At 38.3% G+C, this 27893-nt stretch overlaps 1 protein-coding gene across 1 annotated transcript; it reads right to left on the reverse strand.

Annotated features, from left to right (window-relative positions):
- Window positions 1-223: 223 nt before the first annotated feature.
- On the reverse strand, window positions 224-27802 carry gtf2ird1 (GTF2I repeat domain containing 1). Its single transcript, XM_033978460.2, has 27 exons — window positions 27436-27802; window positions 23535-23662; window positions 22940-23081; window positions 21191-21358; window positions 20051-20237; window positions 18327-18628; window positions 17714-17806; window positions 17537-17620; window positions 16387-16570; window positions 15749-15774; window positions 15535-15658; window positions 15071-15114; window positions 14884-14958; window positions 14452-14571; window positions 11674-11727; window positions 10814-10894; window positions 10528-10711; window positions 10390-10445; window positions 9238-9306; window positions 8511-8778; window positions 8413-8441; window positions 8278-8325; window positions 6492-6569; window positions 4034-4223; window positions 2754-2791; window positions 1386-1492; window positions 224-697 (listed from the first exon to the last, which is right to left on the reverse strand). Exons 2-27 carry the CDS (start codon window positions 23658-23660, stop codon window positions 629-631), a joined length of 2946 nt encoding a protein of 981 aa, XP_033834351.1. The 5' UTR covers window positions 23661-23662; window positions 27436-27802; the 3' UTR covers window positions 224-628.
- Window positions 27803-27893: the final 91 nt, after the last annotated feature.

The following is a 27893-nucleotide window of genomic DNA, read 5'->3' on the forward strand; positions in this document are numbered from 1 at the left end:
CTGTGTAATCCCTGTCATCCAGCTAGGTGTCACAGTGGTCTGTGGGTGTATTTTAGGTCTTATACTTGTTCTGATACAGCTCAAGTTCATTCTAAAGCTATTCAAGAAAGGTTTATTTCTGTCCCATGAATATGACTTTTTTAGCATTGACCCACATGAGCATGTGTCCTTGGAGAAACCTTTTGTTGGTTTTGCAGACTGAACGAAGAAAGACAAGCAAGTGAAAAGTGCAAGGCAACAGATTTTATTGAAAGGCCTATCTGGCATTAGGGTACAGCATATAAATACGGTTAGTCCAAAGGTGGTGCAGAGAATAACATACTGTTCTTTTCTTACATGAATGATACATTCAGCTGATTCTACTAGTACAAAAGGCTCATATAATGGTGAGTAACTTCATTCTCCACTCGGACTAGTTTAGCTCCCTGCACACAATTGAATAGCTTAATAAATAGAATAAATAACATTAAATTATCTCTTTTGAATCAGATTGGCATGTGATCATTTTCAGTCATCCAAATGCTGCGTTACATTAGTGAAGACATTTGAGGGCACAATGAGCCCTGGCATCCTTTAGTTCTTTTGTCACTAAAGTGGAGCACATTATTAGTGGTGCACTTCTATATATTTAGTTGTTCACTTTCCCAGACACGGACACATTGACTCCACTGTAGTCCACTGTGTACATAGGCCACTGCTGCAACACACAACAACACTATGGTTAAATTCACTGGAAAAAAGAAACAAGTCCCCAACACACAACCTAAACAAGGGCACGCCAAATACTACTCTAGAGCACTCCGAAAAGTGATTCCTCTCTTTAAGCAATGTTGAAATATTGTTACCTCCTCAAAAACATACCTGGAGTTGTGTTTTGTCCTGCATTATTAGACTGTCTACATCTCCACAGCTCAAAATCTCCTGTTTCAAATTGTGATGTCATCAAGTGGTAGTTAACAGCTATTTTTAGCCTCAACTGAGCTGCTTTACTCTACAATATCCTGTACAAAACATAAATTGTTGTCTTTTTATTCAGTTGAGATTGCCACAGAAAGTCTACAATATCTTCTATGTACCAAGGAGTGAAGATTTTTCAACAAGGCTAAAGCAATAAATGTATCTTCAAAGTTTGTCAATTTCTGTGCTGCACATTATTGAAATGATTCGAGTGAAGGTGTATGAAGTTTAACAAGACAGGAGTGTACTTCCTATATCACCACTCAATGAGATCACAAGGTTGAACAGTGTTTTCAGTTTAAAAGAAGAACACACCTTAAATATGCCGGGTTTGTGTGTTAAACATGTGTGAATGAAACAAAACACAACTCCAGGAAACAGTATTATAACAGATCAAAAATGTCCATAACATAGATCTTTTAACCTACCATGACAGGAATCTCATTGGCTGGTTTCCCTCGCTCCGATAAGGAGGGAACTTGACTGCTTTCTTGAACTCTTTTCCGTTTCCGTTGGTTGGAATAAACGTCTGCTCCTGATAAGCACAAGAGACATGACTGTGGTTTTATCCCAGATTTAATAGAAGGCATGTTGTTGTAGAGGCTCTGATCACACGGGCAAGGCTTCATTTGTACATCATAAGTTAAAGGACTGATTTTGGGCAGGTGTCATGAGTTGGGGGAAGAGTATAACAGTTGCTAAATGCCTCTCATTATTATCTATTATAATTTCTTGGATAGTTTTTTGTATATATACACTACCAGACTTTTTCATTTATGTTTCCTCTTTATTTCCATGATTATTTACATTGTAGATTCTCATTGAAGGCATCAAAACTATGAATGAATGCATATGGAATATAGGTGAACTAAAATAATCTTTTAGGTAAAAAAAAAACAAAAAAACAAAACATAGCCTTTGCCCTTTGCTTTTATCACTGCTTTGCACTGTTGGCATTTCTTCATCCTGACAAACCGCATCTAAAGTGAAAACTATTTCAAGAGACTTCATCATGAAGGTCACTGAGAGAAGGCCAAGGGTTTGAAGTGCTGTCAACAAATCAAAAGGTGGCTACTTCGGGGAATTTGAATATAAAAACAATCTTGAGTTATTCATTTAACTGTTTGCTTAAGAATTCCATACATTTTGCTTCATATATCTGATGTGTTCGATATGTACCCAAAATGTACATAGTAATAAACAAAGAAATTCACCCGGCTGCACCCAGGTGAATTTGGTGTGTGTGTGAGTGTGTGCGTATGTGTGTGCGTGGTCCGAGTAACTTACACTACCATTGAAAAGTTTCAACACCTTCTCATTCAATTTTTTTTTTCTTTATGTTTCCTACTTTCTATATTTCAAATATATGAATCAAGATGTAAGGAACTGTGCAACAATGGAAATTTTATATTCAAATCCTCAAAGTATCCTGCAAATCATTGGCCTTCATTTCAGGAGATTTCATTATGAATCTCACTGAGAGGTTTCACTTCACATCTCAGGGTCAAGAAATTCCAAAATTGCAAAGCAGTGTTCAAAGCAAAGGCCTTTTTTTATTTGAGTTTATTTTTTGTTTACTATATTCCATATGTGTTATTCATAGTGATGATGTCTTCAGAGAGAATCTGCAATATAAATAATCATGAAAAAAAGAAGGAACATAAATGAAAACATGTGTCCAGACGTTTGACTGGTAGTGTACATCGTCGCCTATGGTTACCATCTGAATGATAAAAGGATGAGCCAATAATAGAAAGAAAAACTGACCTTAAAGGCAGTTTATTAGTATTACCCACCTGTGTTATAAGAGTGACCACTGATCTCTGCAGTTGGCCTGTGTGAGAAACAAACACATCAAACACAACCGTTTGAATCAGGAATATTGTTGGGAGAGTTTAGAAGGATAGAGCAATAAGTTACATTTTAAGACAAATTACAAAATGCAGACAGTATATTTTTCCATCAAAATATAATAATATAATAACAAAGTAAAATTTGAATCATCAGCAGATGATTGGTTAGTTTTGGTTTGTAGATTTGGTTTAGTCCTTGGTTTAGTCTAATCCAAATTTAGTTCCTCGTTTAGTCCCACTTTAGTCCCAATTTTAATGTGGTATTTGTGCAAGTGCGAACGCACCCTTAGAAATAATATGAAAAGGACCGTTGAAACCTTCTCTACTATATGAAAACTGTAGATGCATGTATCCCTAGTTATGCTCCTGTGCTGTTACTACACTGTTCACCTGAATAAAGTACAGCTTTTTGCACTAATTGTCTTAATATGTAATATCTGGTGCAGTACTAGATAATGGAGCAAATTATTAGAAAATGCTGCTTTATTGCGTAAAGAAGAGACAATAATATATTTGGATGATTCTTAAATAAAGAGTCATTATTCTATGATGCGACTGTACATGCCCAAGATAATGATAACTGCAAAATGTAGTAAAATAGAATGATTGGAGATTGTTGTATCTGCATTAACAGACTCTTCACAAAAGCTCAACTTTCCAACAACTCTTGTTTTTGTTTCTGTTCATTTTGTCTATGCCTTTAATCAGTCCAACAGCAGGGTGCTCGCAGAGGGCAGAAGAGACATGTGCTTAGCTCAGTCATTCCCAACCAGGACGTCCCCAGGAGTTCTTAGAAAAGAGGGTAAAACTAGATTGTGAATTTTAATGAGAGGATGACATCTTAATTTCTTCTATAAAGTTTAGAATCACTACTGTTTTATAACATTTATTAACCAAAAAATAATGATTTTTTTCCAGTACTGTACAGTAGTTCATCAGGTAGGAGAAGGATATTTGGGCCACCAACATATTAACCGGTAAAATAGGGGTCACTCTGAGAAAAGGGTTAAGAACCACAGCTTTAGCTGATGAACTTCACTATGGTTTACTCTTGTGTTAACTGTTGACATCTCATTGTGAATGTAATGTTTATATGTACTGTAATGTAATGTTTGTAGGTTTATGCTACTAGAGAGGGTTAAATGCAGTCACTACATTCTGTGGTCATTTCAGTAATGTCGTAGGTGCAGTTTCTGTCCTGTTAAAACTAAAGCATATCTCACAAGAGATGTGGTTTGATGTTGAAGCAGACGTCCTTGCTGGACTGGAGGATCCTCTCCAGGCTGGGCACATCGTAGGAGTTTGGGTTTCTGAAGGGGATGTTGTCTGGAAGTCCCTGAATCTCCACTGCGTCTGGACTGCCCTTAATCAGTTTGTATGGCACCAGGACCGGGCCCTGGCCCAACGCCTCACCTACAAGGGTAAAAAAAACAAGATCTAGAAAAGCAAACTTACTGACAATTCTAAACAGCTCCTCCATATCTGTGTGTTTGTCAGAGCCACATAGTTCAAATGTGATTAACACTCATATTTCACAGTAAGAAGTTTCTTTCTGTGTGGATAGTAAAGGATGAAGTTTAAATCTATCAACTGGACAAAATGTTGTAGGAGTGAAGACCTTTCGCTGCTCATCTAAGTTCATTCTTCAGTTCTGGTCAGATTGCTGGTGGACACTGCCTTATATCTATCTGAAGGGAGAGGCTAACTACACTGCCACTGTAAACAGCTATTGTCTCCATTTTCAGCTGAAACTATCCTATTCAACCTTTAACAACCCTGCTGTTGTTCTCTTTATTTGGGTCTGAGGATGGAGTTACAGATGGGGATAGATGATGTCTGAGGCCCCCATTCCTGTTTAAGGAAGGATTGTCTTTCCTAACAAAATAGCTTCTTAAACTCCCATTTCTTTTTTCTGGCTAAGATCTGAACTTCACTATCTTCAAAGGAGTGGTTAGTGGCTGTGAGATGGAGAATGGCAGACCGGGGTCCAGAGGAACTCTTGCGCCGGTGTTGGTACATCCTCTTATAAAGTGGTTGTTCTGTGTGGAGTTTGCATGTTTCTCTGGCCATAGTTTGGACCCCCCTGAGCTTGGTGGTCCTGACCGAGCCATGCTTTAGTGAACTCTCCCCCATGGGAGATAAATAAAGCAGACCTTAACTTATCCTCAAGTTTATGCAACAGTACAATACAAAGATATTATACACTCACCTGAAGGATTATTAGGAACACCATACTAATACGGTGTTTGACCCCCTTTCGCCTTCAGAACTGCCTTAATTCTACATGGCATTGATTCAACAAGGTGCTGAAAGCATTCTTTAGAAATGTTGGCCCATATTGATAGGATAGCATGTTGCAGTTGATGGAGATTTGTGGGATGCACATCCAGGGCACGAAGCTCCTGTTCCACCACATCCCAAAGATGCTCTATCGGGTTGAGATCTGGTGACTGTGGGGGCCATTGTAGTACAGTGAACTCACTGTCATGTTCAAGAAACCAATGTGAAATGATTCGAGCTTTATGATATGGTGCATTATCCTGCTGGAAGTAGCCATCAGAGGATGGGTACATGGTGGTCATGAAGGGATGGACATGGTCACAAACAATGTTCAGGTAGCCCGTGGCATTTAAACAATGCCCAATTGGCACTAAGGGACCTAAAGTGTGCCAAGAAAACATCCCCCACACCATTACACCACCACCACCAGCCTGCACAGTGGTAACAAGGCATGATGGATCCATGTTCTCATTCTGTTTACGCCAAATTCTGACTCTACCATTTGAATGTCTCAACAGAAATTGAGACTCATCAGACCAGGCAACATTTTTCCAGTCTTCAACTGTCCAATTTTGCTGCGCTCGTGCAAATTGTAGCCTCTTTTTCCTATTTGTAGTGGAGATGAGTGGTACCCGGTGGGGTCTTCTGCTGTTGTAGCCCATCTGCCTCAAGGTTGTGTGTGTTGTGGCTTCACAAATGCTTTGCTGCATTCCTCGGTTGTAAAGAGTGGTTATTTCAGTCAACGTTGCTCTTCTATCAGCTTGAATCACTCGGCCCATTCTCCTCTGACCTCTAGCATCAACAAGGCATTTTCGCCCACAGGACTGCCGCATACTGGATGTTTTTCCCTTTTCACACCATTTTTTGTAAACTCTAAAAATGGTTGTGCGTGAAAATCCCAATAACTGAGCAGATTGTGAAACACTCAGACCGGCCCGTCTGGCACCAACAACCATGCCATGCTCAAAATTGCTGACAATTCTGACATTCAGTTTGGAGTTCAGGAGATTGTCTTGACCAGGACCACACCCCTAAATGAAGCAACTGCCATGTGATTGGTTGATCAGATAATTGCATTAAGGAGAAATTGAACAGGTGTTCCTAATAATCCTTTAGGTGAGTGTATGTGCACGCACATAACTGCATTAAATGCAATAAAGCATTGCGGAATCTCTGTCTCTGTCTCACTGTCTGTGTAAACTTGGGCTTCTTTCCATTCCCATGGAGGAAGTTTCACTAAATTGGCACATTTGCTGAGCTCTTAGAGCGGAGGGTTCAGCTAGCTCACAGTTATTGTCACTACTCAGTCTTCTATTGTATCTCTAAGAGGTTTTCTACATCAAGCCAAAATAAGTCAATATTTAAGTATCACAACAGATAATCAGAAAAATCCACACTGACCATATTTAGTGTTGAAGAGCTCTCGGACTTGTTCTCTGAGCAGCCCTTTCTCCCCCATCCGGCTCACATTTTCTTCACCTGAAACAAACACACAAAAACGCTATTCTTAGGAACAGGGAAATTACAAATAATTCCATTTTGGGCAATAAAGCCAATTATCAATGATATGGTGAATGTTGTTTTGAGCTGTTCTCCACCATAAGGGAGTCATGTATAATAGGTTCCATCACAAAAGAACATTCTTGTCAATACATTTGGCTACCCATCCAAAAGTCTTTTTCAGTTCTGACAGGGTTCTGTAAATCAGTACGACATAAGAAAAGATGGCTTTACGAGTACCAGATCTAAACCAGGTCTATAAAATGAAACTAGGGGTTTAAAATGAGACTAAGTAGTTCTGTTCAAAGCATAACCCAAAGGAGGACATAAATATAGTTACTGCCTACAGTAAGAAGACCTGGCTTCAGTATCTTCACTGCTCATTGTGGTGTTCTAGACTCACATTGGTGGATTAAAACAGTGTAACACATGGCAACTGGTTGTTTCATGCCAAATTAAAAATACTACTTTGTATGTTGTGTTATGCTTGTGTGTCGGTATGAAATACGACACAACCAATAATTAAACAGATAATTAAAAAAGAGGAATGTACAGAGGTACAGGCAGAACACCCCCAATGCGATGTCACCGTCAAATATCAATTAGTTTGCATTAGTTCTTGAGTAGAATACTATGGTCAGAACATGTCTGCTGGAACTGGATGTTTATTATAGTTTACCATGGCTATACCAACACTGTGTTTCTATACCATGAGAGAAACACAGTGTTGGTGCAGAAAGATGACATGAACTCTCAACAGGTGTAACTATTTCAAAACTGTACTTGCCAAAAAGAACATTTGTTTTTTTTGTTTTTATGCTGGACTTACCAATCCTTTGTCAGGTGACCATTACAATATCTCATTGCTAAAGCCAGTTGGTCAAATAAACTCATTTTCATGTGTCGATCAAATGCCATGTCTTTTACAGTTGACACCAGAAGTTTACATACACCATATAAAAAGACACATACACTTTTTTTCTCATTGCTAATTGCCAGAATAGTGACAGAAGGGTATTTTTAGACATTTTTTCATCAGTCAGAAGTTTACATACAATAAGATTACTATGCAGTTAAACAATGTGGGAAAATGTAACTGTTTGGCCAAAATGAGCATTGTAACGTTTGGAGGAAAAAGGGGGAAGCTTGCAAGTTTGACATCATCATCCCATCTGTGAAATACAGGGGTGGCAGCATTATGTTTTGGGGTTGTTTTGCTCCAGTACGGACTGGTGCACTTGACAAAATAGATGGCATCATGAGGAAAGAACATAATGTGGAAATACTGAAGCAGCATCTCAAGACATCAGTCAGGAAGTTAAAGCTTGGGCACAAATGGGTCCTCCAAATGGACAATGACCCGAAGCTTATTGTCAAACTGGTTATAAAGGGGCTTAAGGATAACAAGTTAAGTTAATGTTTTAGAGTGGCCATCACAAAGCCCTGATCTCAATCTTATTGAAAATTAAAAAAAAAAAAAGTTCTCTCATTATTCTTATTTAGCAAATAGAAATAATCTTGGTAATCCTAATTGATCTAAAACAGGAAAAGATTAGTCTGAGGGGAAAAAAGTGTATCTCTTTTTATACAGTGTATGCAAACTTCTGGTTGTACATGTGTTATGAGAATTTTAACTCTGACCTGACCAATGACTAAAGTGACAGAGAAAAAGTGGGTTCATTCTTACCTGCGATCGAAGCATATGCCTTCTTCATTAAAGTGACACGGCGAGGAGCTGGAAAAAAAAAAGATTTTTTATTTTCTCAAAAATAACATGGTGACATTTAATATCTGAGAAAAGATATGTAAAACAATGACAAACCAGGTTTTGGAATGAGTCCTTGAAAGGGTCTGTAAAGAACAAAGTAAATAGTAATCACATTTAGACAGGACAAAATGTGCAGTAAAGGCAGCACATACTTAGTGATGGTGAAGTTGATTTTGTCCGCCACAGCCAAAATCCTCTCCAGGTTCTGGGAGCCAAACGTACAGGGTTTTCTGAAGGGGATTCCAGGGGGTAGGCCCTCTATGATGATTGAGTCTGGATTGTTCTTGATCCTCTTGTAAGGCACTTGAACAGGGTACTTGATACCCAAGGCCTCCCCATACTTCCGATTGAAGAGATCTTGGACCTGCTCTCGAAGAGTGTTGGCCAGGTCTATGCGGGAAAGCTTGGATTCTAGGCACTCTAGGACAAAAGACAAATGGGAAGGATGTTACTGCAGTGATCAGCATATTTCCAATGACTGCTTTATTAAGGTTAAAGATAACATATTGTGCTTGTACTGGCTATATAGTTATAATCTACACCCATGGATCATTAAGTAAACTTTTATTTATATAGCACCTTTCACAGATAAAATCACAAAGTGCTTTACAGAGTGCAAATAAAAATAGATAAAAATAGATAAAACAACAACAATAAATGTTCAACAGATAAAATAAGACAAAGAGTAGTAAATTAACTAAAAGCTTGTCTTATTATGTTCTAATGTGCACATTGTAAATCACAACATTAATCTAAAAGGACTTAATACAAGAAACAAGTCTGCTGACTTCCGCTTTAGAAAATTGCACTGCCCAATGAGAGCTGGCATCACCATAAATGTTACCACAACAAAAGGAACACATTGAAATGAAAACATACCAGAGAAACCAGGCCTCTTGGAGTAAGCTGTAGCGTCCTCACTTGTAGCAGTCTTCTTTACTTCTTGTTCTGTGCAAAAAAATATGATTTATTTTACTTAAGAGTAGACTTCATTAAAAAAAGAAGTAGCTGTTAATACTGCCATACTTCTAGGTGGTGAATTCTTCAGCCTTCATTAAGGCTGCAAAATCTATTCTGCAAAATCTTTTTAGAGTCATAGTCATTTCCCCTCACCATTTACTCACCTAAAGTTGTATTTGGAGTGACTAGTGCAAGTGAAATGCTTATTTTCAAGAAGTCATATTGCTGATCAATCCCTATTTTCATCACTACCAGCAAACCCTCACTGTACTCTGTACTTACTTCATTCTCCAATTTTATCTCCTTAATCAGTGATACATGTAGGATTCAGCAGCACTGTGTAATCAAATGAAAAAAAATCTCCTGCTCACTAGCGTGATCTGCAGCTATCCCTTGGAGTGCCAACTCTTTGTTGTGATGAAGTTTACACTGACATCAGCTTCCATCAGGCACATCAGTTTTCTAGTCATTTTAGATAAATATTGTGATTTAAAATGTGCTAATTATAACATAATAATCTACGGGTGGTGTCATAGATTATAACTATATATCAGACACAAGTACAATAAGTCTTCTTTAATGCCTTATTCTGCATGACTTCATTCTGCTGCCAAATAGACATTTACTAACACTTTCCTATTAATAAACTCTTGTAACACTGCTTATTGGTAATAAAGACTGTGTTAGGACATTTTGTACATGATCTATGATCCTAATAGGCTTTTGTAACACAACAGTGTCACACTAGGAGGATGGGCCAAGGTGCATCAGAGCCCTACCTGTCTGAGTAGTGTGTTCAGGGATTCTGGCCTGGGGCTGGTCCCGCCAGCAATAAGATTAACCCTTACTTCATATACAAAGAAGAGTAGTAATAGGAAACTGTTAGTAGTAGTGTTAGGAGTCTAATTAGCAGCATAATACAATTATGCAGAGTAGGACATTAATAAAGGCTGAAAAAATACTAATTAACACTGAATTAACCACCTACACAAATATGTAAATTAGATTAGATAAAATTAAAGTGATAAATTACAGCTATATGTCATACATGATAATTTTTTTGTTCAGTACCTGAGTCTGGAATAGACGGAAGCTCCGATTTCACTTGTTCTGTCAATAGCTCAGACCTACACATAAAAGAAACATCAGGGTTATTTGAACATGGTTATTCCAAAATCACTTTGACCGTATCATCATATATCATCTCACCTTTTGATTACAAACTGGATTTCAGAGCTAACAGCCAGGATCTTCTTTAGCTTAGCCACGCCAAAGCAGTTGGGTCTGCGTAGGGAGATTCCTGGAGGCAGCCCAGTGACATAGAGCTCTTCTGGATACATCTGGAACTTGGAGTATGGGACCTTACACGGTTGACTGAGACCAAGGGCTTCAGCTGAAGACATACAAACACACACAAGATTAAGTTTTTTGATACCACAAACAAGGCAACAAGATGCAACAATAGCAGAGAGACATATTTCAGATGGTAACTCACCATACTTGGTGCTAAAAAGACTGTCCACCTGTCTTCTGAGCTGAAGAATCATCTCTCCGATGTCTTCTTCCAAAGTGCCAACTGAACAAAAACACACATGACATGATAACCATGACAAAACATTCTGAAACACTGTTGTATCTGAAATGATGCGGAAGGTAATATTAAACATATCTGGTCAAAAGAAGGTTAGAGAGGCTATTTTACTTCTATGGTGTATCAACTTCTAACACATAACATATTTAGATCACCATGTGACCTTTTATTGTTTTGAAAATGCTACATTTGCCAAAAACAATGTATTGGCATATTTTATAAGTTTCACTTTCGTATTTGACGCTCTGAGTCTCCCCTTCCTTTGCTCCCCACATTAAGTTACTCCCCCTTTCGAGCTGTGAACAGTTGTTGTGAACAGTTTTTTATCATGATTTTGTATATTTATGGATTATTGTTGTGTGTAATTATACAAACATGCATGGATATCTAAAACCTCAGGCATGTTTTTGGTGAGGGAGCAATGTAGTAACAACATGGTAGAAAGCTCAAAAAACAGATTTTGCATAATGCTCCCTCTTTAAGGTTATAGTAGTATTTTTGGTGCACACACCACGCAATAGGGCTGCAAGATAAATCGCACTCAAACTGAATTAGAATGGACGCAATTAACAAATACATTTTTTAAGTAGCACAACATGTTCTGAAATATGATTCTGTTAATTCTTCTAGATGTGAACTTGAATAAAAAATGAATTTTGAAAACATAAATGGCAAATCTAATCACAATTGCAATGCAATTATTTTTTCCCAAATGGTGCAGCCCTCAATTTTGTTAAATTATGTACCGGTAATCATGACTGTACCTTCAGAGGATGGCCTCACATTCGGAAGGGGCGTGTTTGGAGGTGGAGCTTTGGCTGCAGAAAACAAAACAGGAAGGTGTATATATGATTATCATGTACAGAAAACAATTACATTTCATTTTAATCGCACATGGGCTGACTGCACAAAAGAGCATTTCAGAAGTGTGTAGACTGATTTGTCTCACGCTCGCATAAAGGATAGCCCATAAACTATGTAAAGAAGTGGACTAAGGGAGTGTGACGTCACTCATAGTGTTCAGCTCCAGTCAAATGAAGCTCAGTGAGGCTAGCGGTTACAAGGCAAATTTGAAGCCAGGCAATACTGTGATTTCAAAATGTCCAAATTCTAACATAATGATTCACAGCTGTCATAGATTAAAACTATATAGCAGACACAAGCACAAAGTCTTCTTATATATCAGTGACACGTCAACTCCTGCCTGTTTGTGCTTGGATCTATCTGCACAGCTGAGCCTGGACATATCTGCATGGACGAGCCTTGGTCTGTCTGCGCAGGTGAGCAGAGACTGGGTACGTATGGACAGCTGAGTCTAGGTCTATCTGCATGTCCTTCAAAAAAGCTTTTTTCTCCTGAGCACATTGCCCTCCCTCATGATGTGCAGTGTATGGGAACAATAACCAACCCAGTGAAGTAAATGGAGTTAAATCTAGTGCCACTGCACCTAAGATCCTGTTGTAAAGGCCACAGGAGAGGCCTACTCACTGTTCAGTGTTTTCTGAAGGTAAAGAGCCTGTTAGTTATTGAAGTGGTGATTATTAATGAAAATGTTTAGACAAAGTCTGTGTTGGAGTGCTCTGCACTATTTGTACAGTTTAAAAGCTGTCACTAGGCAGTGGATGCCTGACGCATTCTGGTAAATTGGTCTTAAAATATCCTCTAGCGTGCAGCTGGCCCAGGGTTGCCAGGTATGCGGTTTTCTTGTGGAATTGGGCAGCTTTATAAGAGCTGCTGCGTGAAAAATTTGGTCTGCAAGTTTGGCCAGAGCCATTTTCTATGTAAAACATACTGATTTGAGAATAATCATAGTGATAGTCTTGAATATTTGGAGACAAATCCAAATATCCAAAGCCATCAGCACTCTGTGGAACTTCTATTTGTGTGAGAGAGAGGGGAGGAGGTGAGTCTGTGTCACCGGAGGAGAGGTACTTTTATAAATACTGGCTGTTTTTTCATACGCTCTTGTGCTGGTTGGGTTACTGAAACCTGGCAACCCTGAGCTGGCTAAATTCAACTATGAATTACATTGACTCCACTTACCAGTATAACATTCCCTTTGTGGTCATTTGTGAAAAAAGAATAATTAAATAATAAGAAAAAATAACAAAATGAACAAAAGATGAAACATATTGAAAAGAACAAGGGACAGACCATTTACCCCCCTGAATGTAAAGCATGAGCTCAAAATTAAATCATCAAGAAAGTTTAATGCAATCACTCTTTTTGACCAATAAAACCAGTGGACATTTGATACATAGGCCTACCTAACAGTTGAAAAAATAGGTCATATTTTTTTCTCTATAATCAAATGAGGAAAAAAAGCCATGTTTAGGGAAATATATAAAGGGGAAATTTTATATATATATATATATATATATATATATATATATATATATATATATATATATATATATATATATATATATATATATATATATATATATATATATATATATATATATATATAAATAAATGTGTATTACTGATCTAAGCTGGTTTTATTGGTTTCATTTACTGGGGAAAAATACCCATCTTAATTTTGAGTACTTTTTGTTTAAGCTGTATTCTTTTAAAAATGGGAGTAAATGGGTTTGCCCAATTCATGATATAAACCACATTTAACCAAAAAATTAGAAATGAATGAGTGAAAGTTCTAGTGTTCTATCTAGTGTTAAGAAAAAAAAAAAAAAGCACAGAAGGGTTCTCTAAGCTAACAGAGAGCTAAAGGGTTTTCTGTTAGCTAACAGAGAAGTTCTCTTGAGGCTCACAGAGGGGTTCTGTTTGGGCCATAGCCTGTATAAAGAAGTGGACAAAGTGAGTGTGACGTCACCCAAAGCATTTGGCTCCAATCAAATGAAGCTTATTGAGGCTAGAGGTTATGGGGCAAATTTGGAGCTGAGTTACATATTTTGAATTCTGACCGAAGTATCATAGCAACCAAAGAGCCAATCTGGAGCAAGACTGGTGAAGGTAACACCCCTTCATGTCCGCACCCCTGGTTTAGCGGGGGGCGGGTGCTTAGCACTCTGTGGTGGAACTTCTATTTGAGCGAGAAAGGTTTTGGGCGTTTTTTCAAATGCTCTCATGCAGGCTGTGGTTTAGGCTAACAGAGGGGAGCAGACAGGTGTAAATCTAAAATAGTTACCTGTGTGGCACTGTGATTAACAGAGAGCAGAGGGGTTCTGTTTCGGCTAACAGAGGGCTAACAAGCAGGCAGGTTCTCTTTAGGCTAATACGGGACAGAGGAGATTTCTTTAGGCTAACAGAGGGATTCTCTTTAGGGTAATAGGGGACAGAGGAGATTTCTTTAAGCTAACAAAGGGATTCTCTTTAGGCCAAGAGGGGAAAGGGGGACCTTTTTAAGCTAATAGGGGATAGAGGAGTTTTCTTTAGGCCAACAGAGGGGTTCTCTTTAGGTTAATAGGGGACAGAGGGGATTTTTTTAAGCTAACAAAGGGATTCTCTTTAGGCTAATATGGGACACAGAGGATCTATTTAGGCTTACATTGGGTGGACAGGGGTAGATATAAAGGAGTTACCTGTGTGGCACTGTGGTTGACAGGGGGCAGAGGGGGGGTCACGGGAAATGGAGGGGGAAACTGTTAAACATAATGCAGTCTCCACGGACTCAGGGGTCTCCTCCACACTGCTGCTGGTCTCTGCACACACAACACACAATGTCACCCCTACTTTATCAGATCAATGTATGCTGCACATATTATATATATATATATATATATATATATATATATATATATATATATATATATATATATATATATATATATATATATATATATATATATATATATATAAACGTTGTAATGAATAGGGGTGCGAAAATTATATACAGTTGGAGTATTAAAACTGAACCAATAAAAAAAAGACACAAAAACACAACCATGGAGACAGACATTTTTTCTCTATCTTGTTCATAACAAATCTGTAGACACTACTCAAAATAGACTTACCAGGTAGTGTGACCTGTAAAATGTCTGGAGGCTCTGACTTAATCCTCTTCAGAGAAATGCACTCTACTGGAGGACCTGTGTAAGTCAAAGGTGTACACTTGTTTCACCAATGCACTGAGACAAAGAAAACTAGAATAGTGCACCCCAAAAAATAAAAATAATAATAAAATGTGTATATGGGACTCACCAGAATCACACTCTGCCAAAGGACTCACACATTCACTTGTTGATCTGGAAAGTGAAAGAAGACATGTTTTGTCAGGTATCTAGTATTAAATTATAATATGTTTAATAACTAACAGCTAACTGTTGTTTAAATAAAAAAAAAAAAAATGAATTTTACATTTTGTTCATTGTTAATCACAATATTGATCTAAAACAACACATATTATGCCAAATTTACTTTTTGGGGGCTTTTAACATCTTTATCTTATTCAAAACATACCACACCTTGTCCTGAGCCACTGTGAAAATTTATGCAAGTGGAAATTAACAATGTGCTAAAGGGTTTGTGAGCTACAGATAAGATAAACAGATTAAAAATAAATACTTCCTTCTTCTGCTTTAATATTTAGCCTGATGAATATGTACACTGTGTATTTCCATGTGTGTGTACCATACATAAGATAAGTTAGCTCTGTTATGTCTGACCTGCTGCTTTGAGGGTTGCTCAGCAGTTCAGTGACAGTCGGAGCACTCAGCTGGTCAGAGAAGCCCTCATCAGATGTGGGTTCCAAATCATGCTTGACATCCTCTCTTACAATCTTGCCAGCAGCTTAAAAAAAAGATTGAAATGTGGATTTAAAACTGGTCTTGTCTTATCTCATAAGCATAAGAAATAAATTTGAAAGAAAAAAGGGTTTACCTGTAAAAATCCGGTCATCAAACATGCTACAAAAGAGAAGGAAACCGGTTGAGTAAAGTTTCCAGTGTGTGAGAGTGTGGGGGTGGTGTTATAACTATTCTATCTTTTCAATCAACCATCAATTCTATCTATACAGTTGATTTAATTTGGTATGAAACAGAATCATGGATATGTCATTACTTTCCCTAAAATGTTTCACGGTTTGGCCATAAACTTACCGGTAACTATCCCATGGAAACAAGCAGTGATACCATCAGGCCAAGCCACAGATCAGATCCATGGAGAGGCAACCCTGCTTGTTTTTTTTTTTATTTTTGGGGAGAGGAATCTACATTTGGAATTTACATACATTTTCTAGGGATGGAACGAGACACAAATTCCAGACAAGACAAGATGAGATACGACATTGGGTCCACGAGACAAGGATGAGATGAAATTTTGACACGATTCATAATATATAAATTGTGTAGTTTCCAAATTTGGTCTACAATTTTTTATTTAATTTACTTAATATTTTTATTACAGTTTAGTACACTACTTTTTGTAACTATAAGAGATGTAACTCACCAATAAATTACCCTTTTTACCCAAACCAAACATAAACCCATGGGAAAAAGTCTCACAGTGGGGTTTATTACCGTTTAACAATAAAGCGTATTCCGTGGCGTTCGTCCAGGATACGTTTCAGTTTGGGAACTCCGTAGGTGCATGGCCTCTTAAAGGGGATCTGGTCAGGAATGCCAACTATCTCCACTGCTCCTGGGTCACAGGCAATTTTACGGTAGGGCACAGGCACCATGTGATCCAGACCTAGTGCTTCAGCTACAACAGGAAGCAAAAGTAATACTGTCAGACCCACATTTCAATTGTAGAATTCTTTGTAATCATTTTTGTTACAAAACAAAAAACATTGTTATGAGTCTGAGTCATTGTTTTCAAAGGTGTGCAATGCTCAATTACATTTACTTGAATAACTTGAAATTGTACTTGTCCTTGTACTTCTGCTTGAGTAACGTAACTGCTACTTGAGAACAATTTTTGGATGCTCTACCCACCTCAGATATATTTGTACGTAGTTGACAAACTGAAGCACTTTTCATTGCATTTTATTAAATTTGCAAGGCATTGTTTGGTCTAAGTACGAGAGAAGAATATCACACATATAGACTGTATTGTATCCTCCAAGAAACAAGTTCCTAATTGGGGTAAGATTCTAAGATTCTCCCAGAAGTATGCAAATTGACTTTGGAGGTACTTCAAATACATGTGTCACATTAAAACTGTATTAAAAGTCCTATATTACATAAAATTGACTCTTGTGAGCTTTAAGCTATGTGAGAATGTTGTTACCTCACCAAAATAAAAATACACCTAGTGTTGTGTTTTATTTCATTCACACATATTTGAGTAATCCTGAATTATTAGTCTGTCCACATGTCCAAAGCCTAAAATACACTGTTCCACCTGTCATGAAGTGGTAGTTTCTTAGTTAACAGTTAGCTATTCCCTTTTGTTCAGTAGAGACTAGAAATTCCAGGGCAGAAATTATCCAACTGACTCAAGTGAAGGTGGATGAAACTCACTGGAGAACTTGCTGTATTACTACATGACATCATAAGGTGGAACAGAGTGTTTTCAGAACAACACAGCCTAAATATGCAAGATCTGTGAGTTAAACATGTGTGAATGAAATGAAAACACAACTTCGGGTATGTTTGTGATGAGGAAACAGCATAGATCAAATCACAAAACAGAGTAATATGTGCCCTTTAAATGTTTTCTGCTCACCATATCTGCTGTTGAACAAGATCTGCACACATTCTCTTAATGTGTTGATGTCTTCAGTTTCTTTAATAAAAGTGTCCCATTTTTCTAAAGATAAATAAATAAATAAAATGATGTCATTTGGTTAATGTCATGAAACACCACTGTGGTCACTGTGTGGTGGACAGTGCGTGCCTTTACCTGATTTCTCATGCACTATGGAGAAAAGCAGTCTCTTGGAGATGTGGATGCTGGGTGGGCTGTGACAGTGCTCTCCAGATCTCGACACTTCATCTAAAAATATTCAGATAACATCAACAACTGTACAGGCTCAGCTATTTTAGTATTTCAGGGGCTGCATACTACATTTGATTTGTAAATAGTAGGAATGCAACAATACAATATTGTGACATCATGTAAACCCACCTATTGGTTTCATATGTTTCTGCCTTAATAAAGCTGCATTGATTTAATAACAAATATTACAAGACAATATATTATTTTTATATTTTTTATTTATTTTAGCAGATAATATTTTGTCACCTGAAATTGGTAGAAATTGCAGCTCTGTTCCATCTCCTACAAAACCACCTCTTGTTTATAGCCCTAGATATACCTTATATTTACTACTACACGTTTCTATTTATACATATACAAATATGTATATCTGTGCCTTATTCGATTTTTACTATTTTTGCTTTTTGTTATTCTGTTGTAATTTCAGTTGTGGTGCAATAGTTAACAAAAATGTAAGACACAACACAAAGATATTACACATAAAACACTATAGTGTAGTTTTGTAAAAAGTTCTTACCGCTGTTGGCACAGTCTTTGACAGCCATAGTCTTGGCTCCGGGGCATCTGCTCATACTATCTTGGCTCAACCCCAGCAGAGACAGAGGGCTGAAGTCGGATTTGCTGTCGTGGTGAGGTTTGGAGGACATGGGCATGCCATAGAGGAAGCTGGACAAGGCCATGCTGTTTGAGGGGGGCAGGTCTGCTGACAGAGCTGACAGTGAGCATTGGGCTGAGCTCTTTCCTTGGCTCTGACTGCTTATGCTCACAGCAGACGTGGAAGAGTTGCACCGGATTTCCCGACTTAGATCCTCCGCTGGCCTTTACAGAGTACAGGTTAAATGAGCAAACATATTAAAGCAGTCCTATTATCTTAGGCAGAGTTTGACCTTTGTGTTGGGGAAGGCAAACGTTTTATCCATCGTGCCCATAGAGTGTATAGCCTATAATCATGCCACTCTCAAACCACACACACTCATATACCAGAGAAAAGTGAATTAATTAATTGCTTATGGACTTCAATGTGTAGTTTTTTTAAAAGATGAGCTGCCCTCAGACAGCTCGAACAGTGGTGCTCAGAAATACAAAAGGTGCTGCGTGCATTTAGAAGGAGGTGTCTGCACTGTACACACTATGTACACAGCCTATTGACTGTCATGTTGCATTGGAATCACTGAAGCCCTCTGGGTCTCCAAGCCTAACAGACTTTTATTATTGCGTAAAAAAAAAAAACTGCGTTGTGCAGGATATGTAGGATGGATATGCCTCATGGTAACTCTAAATACTTAATACATAAAACAGTTTGGACACTAATAACCAGATAAAACATTGTTGAGGGAATGGATCAGTATGCATCCTCCCTGTGCTCCACAAATCCTCAGCTTTTTGTACAATGCACTTGCACATTTAAGTCAGGGGAGGCAGTGCCAACGTTGCCTCCCCTTAAAATCAATGTTATGCAAAATCAACTTTTCTAAGCTTATAGTTATTTCCTCTCACCATTTACACTCTCAAAGTTGTATTTGGAGTGATTTGTGCATATCTGAGCAATCTTCAATTGCTTATTTTCACGCCATATTGCAGATCAACTCCTATTTTGATCATCCCTGGTATACACCCACTTCTCTGTACTTACTTTGTTCTCCAAATTTATTTTCTTAATTTGTTGATACACGTAGGATTTGGCAGCGTTGCATAGTTATTTTGGTTCAGATGAAATTGGGCACAGAGGACGTCAACTGACTTGTTTCTTTGATTAAGTAATTTTAAATCAGTATTGTGATTTAAAATGTCCAAATTATAACATCATCAACATAATGATCCACAGGTACAGTAGATTATAACTATATAGCAGACACAAGCACACTATGTCTTCTTTAAGACTTGTTTACACATACGGGATCTCACACATATGTACATGGCAAAGTACTAACATGATTTCAACAACAGCATATCACTCATACTGTGGCTACGTGTTAGCAGCTAATCATTTTCCTCCTCTGAAAACTTCTATCAGAGAATCTACAGGGCACACAGCTCTGTCCTTTGCAGGGGTAAAACACAGTTTTTTGAGCTGTAGTCACATTTATGATGTGCTGATGTTGCGTGCCCTTCCACCCCCTCCACAACTCATATATAAGTGAAACAGCTGTGATCCTCTAATTTTACTGTCTCTGAGGTGACACGAGAGCCCTGTATTGTCCTAAAAGCTTGTACATGTTTTGAAAATGTGCTGCTGCTCACCTCTTGAGGACACTGAAGTGGAGACAGTGGCTGAGCTCCAGAATCCTCATGAGGGTTTTACTGTCGTACTCAGACGGTCTCTTTAGAGTCACTCCTTCTGGTAATCCCGAAGCCACCACACAGCCAGGGTTTTTCTGGATCCACTCATAAGGCACAGAGACAAGGCTGCTCTTCCCTGCGGCATCACCTGCACAACACAACATGCACTCAAGCACTCGCAGCAATACAGGCTATGCACCTGGAGTCAAAACGCACATCTGGCATTGTTAAGGTTAAGATCATTTGATTCTGTGTGATCATGAAACATTTAGACATCATTTATGTACAATTTTCTGAAAAGAAAATTGTTCTCAATATCAGAATAAAAACAATAACTAGGCTACAGTTTAGAGCATATGGACTAAATAAATCAACAAAAATTAACTGATAGTGTAGTGACATGTCTGAGGCCTGATCATAGACAGTATAAAAGTGGACTAAGGGAGTGTGACATCACCCATAGTGTTCAGTCAAATGAAACTCATTGAAGCTAGCGGTTATAGAGACAAATGTGGAGCCGAGTTCCATATTTGGAATTCTGATGGCGAGTATCATAGCAACCAAAGAGCCAATCAGAAGCCACATGGTTGAAGGTAACACCCTTTCACGTTGCAAGTTTAACATCGTTGTTAAGCGCCCACCCCCTGCTAATCCAGCAGTGTGGACGCTTAGCAACACTGTTGCATTTGCAACGCTCCTTCGGCCCTCACCTGATCCCTCACCCAAACTCCCCCTTGCTTGCACTCTTCTGCACAAGGCTTAAGGTAATATCAGGCTGAGGCCCTGTGATGGAACTCTATCTGCAATTACACCACAGACTGATTAACAGAAGGACAGTTAGACGGGCCAATCAAAGAAATTCACATTCCCTGTACGAACAGAACATCCAGTCCTACTGAAGCTAATCTATGCTCAATTAATAAATTATTTTATTTGTTATATATATATATATATATAGAGAGAGAGAGAGAGATAGATAGATAGATAGATAGATAGATAGATAGATAGATAGATAGATAGATAGATAGATAGATAGATAGATGTGTGAGCAACTGTGTCCACATCATTCCCCGTGTGGATCAATACAGTTAGTTTACTTACTGTAGAGAACCGTGAAGACCTCTTCCACCATCTTCCTCAACACAGCGATGTTGGACTGCTCTGAAGCTCTAGGCTGACACTGCTCAGAACCTTTAGTGGGTTTGATCTGATCCACCTCCTGGTCTTTGGTGTGGGGGTTAGTGTTTGCAGTTTGAGCACCGGGTAAACCTGGGGAAATATATGTGTTCATATTTAACTGGTTCATGTAGAAATGACAGTGTGTAAGTATGTGAAAACATCATCTCAGATTGAAACGTTTATCAGTACATTAACTATTTGAAAGCCTGTGCTCTTGCAGTTTCAAAAAAGGTACTCCAATCACAACTACAAAAAGTGGGTTAGCCATCACTGAAGAGAACAGCACTGTAAGAAATGTATCACCTGCTTGTTAGTCATTGATACCGGAACATTTCATCCCAGATCACATGACTGCATAAGGCTCAGAACTAGCAGCACCAAAACTGAGATGGGAAAGAGAGCTTTTAGCTGTTTTGCTTCACAAAAATGGAATACACTCCAAGGAAAAGCAAAACTGGATACGCTGGTAACACAGTCACAATTTAATAATCTGGTAACAAACTTTTACACACACCTGCACCTGTTTTTAATGTTTTATATGGACTTGTATACTTGTTTGTTTTTTCTGCTTTTTCTGCTTGACTGTATTTTAAACAGAGCGCCCATGAAAAAGAGAGCCCAAGTGCTGTCGTTGGGTTCCCCTGTATAAAAAAAGATACATAAAAATAAATAAATAAATAAAATTGAACCTACATTACCAGTGCCTTAACCTGCATATAAAAAGTATACATTCAAGTTTTTCCTCATTCTCAGTATATGGACAGGCCTTGCCTCATGTAAAAGCTCAGAACCTCCAGAATTCACTTATTCAGCTGCAGAGGCGGCACTAGCACTGATTAATGATAGGTAGTGACGATTCAAAACAGAGTCCTTTTATGTTTGAACCAACTGTATTTCAGCATTGAACCTGACAACTAAAGAGACTCATGTGTGGCTCGTTCTGCTTTGTGATTGGATAATTGTCTTGAGAACCAAAACACCAAATCATCACAACCACTTGGTCATCATGCTGATGTTTTTGTAATTAAGAATAAATCAGTTACCAGTAAAACCTATATTTGGTATCTGGTATCTTGGGGCACAGGTAATTTTATGTACTGTATTTTCTAGACTATAAGTCACACTTTTTTTCATAGTTTGGCCAGGGGTGCGACTTATACTCAGATGTGACTTATATGTGAAATTATTAAAATATATAATTTCATATCTTTGTCATTGGCACACTGACAAAAACGCAAGGGAACTCTAGACTTGTGTGCCAGTATGGCAGCCACACGGGAGCGGCGCTTCATCTACTTCTGGAGCTGGCGGAGTTGTTCAGAAGTGACACCAAGGATGAAGAATTCAATGGCTTTAGTGATTTGGAGTGAGATCGAGAGTTAGCTTGTTAGCTTGTTTTTTATGCTTTAGATATCTGATAAACTGTTAATATCGTACATTAACATACCAGACATGTATTCAGTTCACTGTCTGTAGCTGAATAAATATAAATGTTCCGTTAGTGTGCTGTACTGCTATTCAGCCTGTTGTTCTCTATTTTATTGTCATTATAACTTTCCTTTAAAGATAAAATGTCCGTTCTTGGTCTCGGATTTTGTAAAATAAATTTCCCCCAAGTGACGTATAGTCCGGAAAATATGGAACTTTAAAACCAAATAAAATGACACATACGGCAAAATTTGAAGAAGTCAGTCTGGATTTCCCTTCTTGAATTGAGGAATACCCGGCCTCTCTCTGTCCCCACAGCGATCACACTGTCCTCGTGCACCGTGACACAGGCCACTTCTGCATTCAGCTTGGACATCGCTGTGCACTGAAACACAATGGTCACAATGCAAACACTCCCACAACACTTTAGGAAAAAGGGGCTTTTTCTGACAAATATTGCAACTGTGATTATAGTTCATATTTATCAAAAAGACTGAAATATGACCTGACAAACTAATACAAGAATCACATTTCACAACATGTTTGTGCAGATCTCAAATACAGTGTAGAGATTTTGTTGTTTGGGAGGTAGGGAGATTGCCTGGAATCCAGAATGCACACATCTACAATACTTTATGAAGATGTGAGTCTGGTCACGGTGAATCTCTGTTTTCAGATAGGCATGATTAACCAATCAGTCTGGATTTGCCAGGCAAGGGGTAAATTATTATGGTACTTCAAAAGTTGCCTTTGCGATTTGTTAATTGCGTCCATTCAAATTTTGCTTTTGATTTGATTGCAACCACTCTTGCAGCTCTAGCATGTGCACATCACATACCACCGAGTCCAACGCAGACACCAGGCTGGTGAGGATCTCCTGCCGCAGAGACACCAGTGGGAGCCCAGGGTCTAGTCGGGAATTGCTTCTGAAGGCATCAGTTGTGACTTTCCTCAACTGCGCCATGCCTAAGTGGAATTGTAAAGGGACAGCCATTTTACAACAAAATAGGGACACAGTTCAATCATTGCAATTAGTCGATAACCATCAATTGATTTAGTAATAAAATTATTGTTATCTGAACTCCAAAACATGCCATGAGCTGACACAATGACTTCAAAATATTCCAAATGTTGTGTTTTTGATGAAAGCCTACTTTGTCTGTAAATATCTTCAAGCTGCATCACTGTCGCTAAGACTGTCACAATAACACATTTTGAACCACGATATATTGCTGCCAAGAAATATAACAATAAATGATAATACTGAAGCTACTCAAAGCCCCAGGCATTTGTAGCCCCTGGTTGAAATATTTTAGAAGCACAAGCAGAAAATTTAAGGGGCATGATATTAACTGATATATATTTTTTCCTAGTTAATACTATAGATGTAGTTTATATGCTTTATTAATGTTTAATTGTAATGTATGCATTATGAGCTGGAATCAAGTACCAAGTCATCTGTAAAACAGATCTGGCTTGAAAATAAATTATGTATTGAGTAAATGTAAGTTTGCTATAGACTTCAATAAGAATTGTCTAAATTTCTCTCAATGCCCTCTTTTATTATTCCTATGTAGTTTAGTCCGAGACTATATAATCTATACAGTCTAACGTGAGTAACAGTGTATTCACTGTTCTTCTTTCATATGAGGATCATCTTAAAGCACAGAGGTGCAGATTATACTGAATAGCTGTACAGCTGTCAACCACTGACTGTATATATCCTGTCACTGTCTCAACACACTGAACCTACAACGATTACTGTGCGCGTTTGCGTTACTAAAGTTACTTATTGAGGACATTGTAAAACTTCAGTGATTAAAATAGTGACGGAGGAAATGAACAGAACGGCACGATGACGCTGTGTGCCATGAGCATCTTTTTTGTTTCATTTGTTTTTTTAGGTGGTTCCATTTAAGCCTCAGAGGAGTCCTGGGCACTAGAAATGTCCACGGGTCACACACGGCACTGAGCGCTGCTGTAGGTACAGTCCTCACACAGACCCGGACTCAGGGTCCTTAGCTGAGCTGTGTCTGCCTCTGCAGAGGGGAGGCACAGAGGGGAGGCAGGGGGGAGGCGGAGAGAGAGAGTCTGATTGGATGCGACTCATCTTATTACTCAATTTAATACATTTAATACAAACACTAAGCAGGTCTGACTAAGAAAATTATTTAACTTATGTGAATTTTACACACCTCAAAAATTTAAAAGATCTGGTTGTACCTGTGCGAGTGGTTGAAAAAAATAATCGCACAGGGGTAAAATGCAGCATTTGGTCGCAGTCTGGAGCCCTGCTACTTTATGCCACTGATACAATAACAATACAGCAGGATAAGTTCAATAAACCATTTTAAAAATAGTCAGTAACATTAAAAGCCTGAGATGCAACAAATGATGGACGAACCAATAATTAGTCATAGTTATTATCCAACCCTCTATACAGCTCAAATATTATCCTATTACAACAAAAATATCAAAAATCTCTCCACTATTGCAAAGAAAATGTGCATACAATAAATTCTGTGTCCAAAAATATATTGTTTCAGTTTACATATTGAACTGTAAGTTACTATAAGAAATGGCTGGCTGCAGCTTTATCCGGATCAAATTTAGTGGGTCTCATATTCACAGGCCTTTCACAATCTAAATAAATCCAAGCATTTATTCCTTGCATTAATCGATTAACCAAACTAATTGTTACTTGCAGCCCTTAAAGAAAATAGATCCTGGTAGTGCCTGTGGGTACATGAGCACTCAAAATTAAGTCACCATCACATTTTTTGAATTATAATTATTTATTAAAATTACATATAAACTGCAACATTACAACAGATGTTGTGGTTTGAATGTCACATAATCTTAAAAGTCTAGATATATGATAATAATCCGATTTTGATGTGCATGTACATATAGACATGGTTTTGTTCCACAGAAAGATGATTTCAGGTTCCAAAGTGGCATTAAAAAATCTTTTGACTCAATTTATCCCAGGAGTAAAGTCTTGGGGTACTTTGAACTACCAGATTAAATCCTGAGAAATTAAAAATATTAACTTGTCATAGGTAAACTCAGGCACCCCACAAATCTTAAAATTGAAGTACAAATTCATTGTAAAATATAATTTTTCATAACGACTTAAAGGAATTGCGTGTCAGATTTTAATTTTAAATTTCATAAACCTGACCCATATGTGTCCTTTGATACAAGGTAAACATATTTAAATCAAGTATAGCTTTTACTGACAACAATTGCTGATGTCGGTTTCTATTCTGTTGCATGAAGAACAGGCGCAGGAATCGTTCCGTAGCTCTTTATTGTGGGTTACAGCAATAAAATTCAAAGCAAAGTCTAAAGTGGAGTGAAGTGAGTAATGTCCTAAGGCAGAGTCTAAACAAGGTGAGATTGCACCAATATTTTATACTACTCCTAGAATGGGGGTTACACATTCTACAGATAAGAAATTTAAAGCAAAGTCAAACAATGTGATTGCATCAGTATTTTATAACTCTCCCAGACTGGGGTCACACATTCCTGAGATGAAAGGGGCTACAGATCAGAAATGCAGCCTTAACCAAAATGACCAGAATATAGCTGCTATCTTCCCTTAAGCAATGTTACACTTGTATATTGTACATTGGACATGATGTTCCATTTATTTATGTTACAATTGTGTAAGTGTATAAGTCTAATAGGGTGATCAGACATAACTGTAAACCAGGACATTCCCAGTTTGCCTGGGATGGTCCCAGTTTTGAGCCCTGTGTCTCTTGTCCCAGTAGATTTATCCAGAACCATTGATTTGTCTCAGTTTTATACAAGAAGTGTCCCTATTTTTGGCCAATTTGTTCTCTGCCAAAAGGGAAGAGGTCATGTGTTTGGTTAAAATACAGAAAACCATGCTTGAAAATGAATATAACGCACACACACACACACACACACACACACACCCACACACACACCCACCCCTACACACCCCCCCTCACACACACACACGCACCCCTACACACCCTCCCTCACACACACACTCACACACCCCCCCCCACCCCCTCCCTCACACACACACACACACCCACAGGGTTTTCTGGATTTACTTTAAGGATGCTGTCTTTGACTTCAGATCATGTCCCATCACATGCAAATAAAATCACTTTCCTGATTGAACAAGTGTTTGAACTGACCCTTCTCCCTGCAGCCTTTTACTGACTCCCAGTGAATGTTCCAGTGCATGTTCCACACTTTTCACGTGTTGTATTGTAAAAGTTGTTTCAGACTTTATCTGGACAGTGTGGAGCAGTGTGCAGGCTGGTGTGTGTCAGGTTCCTCTTGTTGGCAGTGCTCCTTTTCTCACACACGGGCGATATTAAACGGTTAAAAACGGATGGATTGACGCGTATTCTAATCTAATCTAATTATACTCTGGGGAGTTACCTACTTGGGTGTAATACTGTATAAATCTTAAATGTTTTGTGTATTATGCCACGCACGTGTATCTAACGGGCTCAGTTTATTGCTTTATTCCAGATTTTTGGGCTAATCTGACGGAAGCTCCAGCGGTCTGTTTAATCTGCTAACATTAGCTCGTTTACATTAGCCCATTAGCTAGCTAGCGTTAGCACTTTGCCCTGTATTCTCCTCGCTTCAGTTATCGTGACATTCCCAGTGCATAATCCTAAAGTAAACGCACAAACACAGCACAAACTACGTGATTATAAATGACCAGACATTGGAGTAAATCTCACCTAAAGAAGTGAAGTAGTAGCCTTGATGCTGTCGCCAATCCCGGGCTGTTTCCTGTTTAATCCATGATAAACGCGGACAATTTTCGCCCACAAAGATGTCCTGTGTAATCCAAGCCGTGTAAAAGACACAACTCTCCTAAAGGGACTCGTATCGCTGTGCTGTAATTACAATATCTCAGTGTATTAGAGTTTTTACATAACAGACTGAGTGTCCCTTTCCCTTTTCTTTGTTCTGTAATCTAGTAAAATTGAAACTCATTCGCCTCCTGCTAATCCCAGCCCAACTCAACAGCAGCATCTATTGGCTGCCATTTCCATACAGGATTAACACGGGATCCCAGAGCTCCAGGCACTCCGACTACTGCACACTTGTGGAATATTTGACTCGTCTTTTATGAAAGTTTTCTGCTGCTGGTATCAGATTAGGTTAGGATTATGGGGCACAGATGTGGGCCTAC

Source organism: Periophthalmus magnuspinnatus, chromosome 14 (assembly GCF_009829125.3).
Source record: "Periophthalmus magnuspinnatus isolate fPerMag1 chromosome 14, fPerMag1.2.pri, whole genome shotgun sequence".
NCBI lineage: Eukaryota > Metazoa > Chordata > Actinopteri > Gobiiformes > Gobiidae > Periophthalmus > Periophthalmus magnuspinnatus.

What these genes read in the sequence shown, in the direction of transcription:
- gtf2ird1 (XM_033978460.2), bottom strand. Translation starts at nt 23,660, where the DNA reads ATGGCGCAGTTGAGGAAAGTCACAACTGATGCCTTCAGAAGCAATTCC. An exon ending in TGTCTGCGTTGGACTCGGTG is followed by an intron (nt 23,082 to 23,534) that starts GTATGTGATGTG and finishes ATTGTGTTTCAG; the next exon opens with TGCACAGCGATGTCCAAGCT. An exon ending in CAAGAGGCCTGGTTTCTCTG is followed by an intron (nt 8,779 to 9,237) that starts GTATGTTTTCAT and finishes CTTTTGTCCTAG; the next exon opens with AGTGCCTAGAATCCAAGCTT.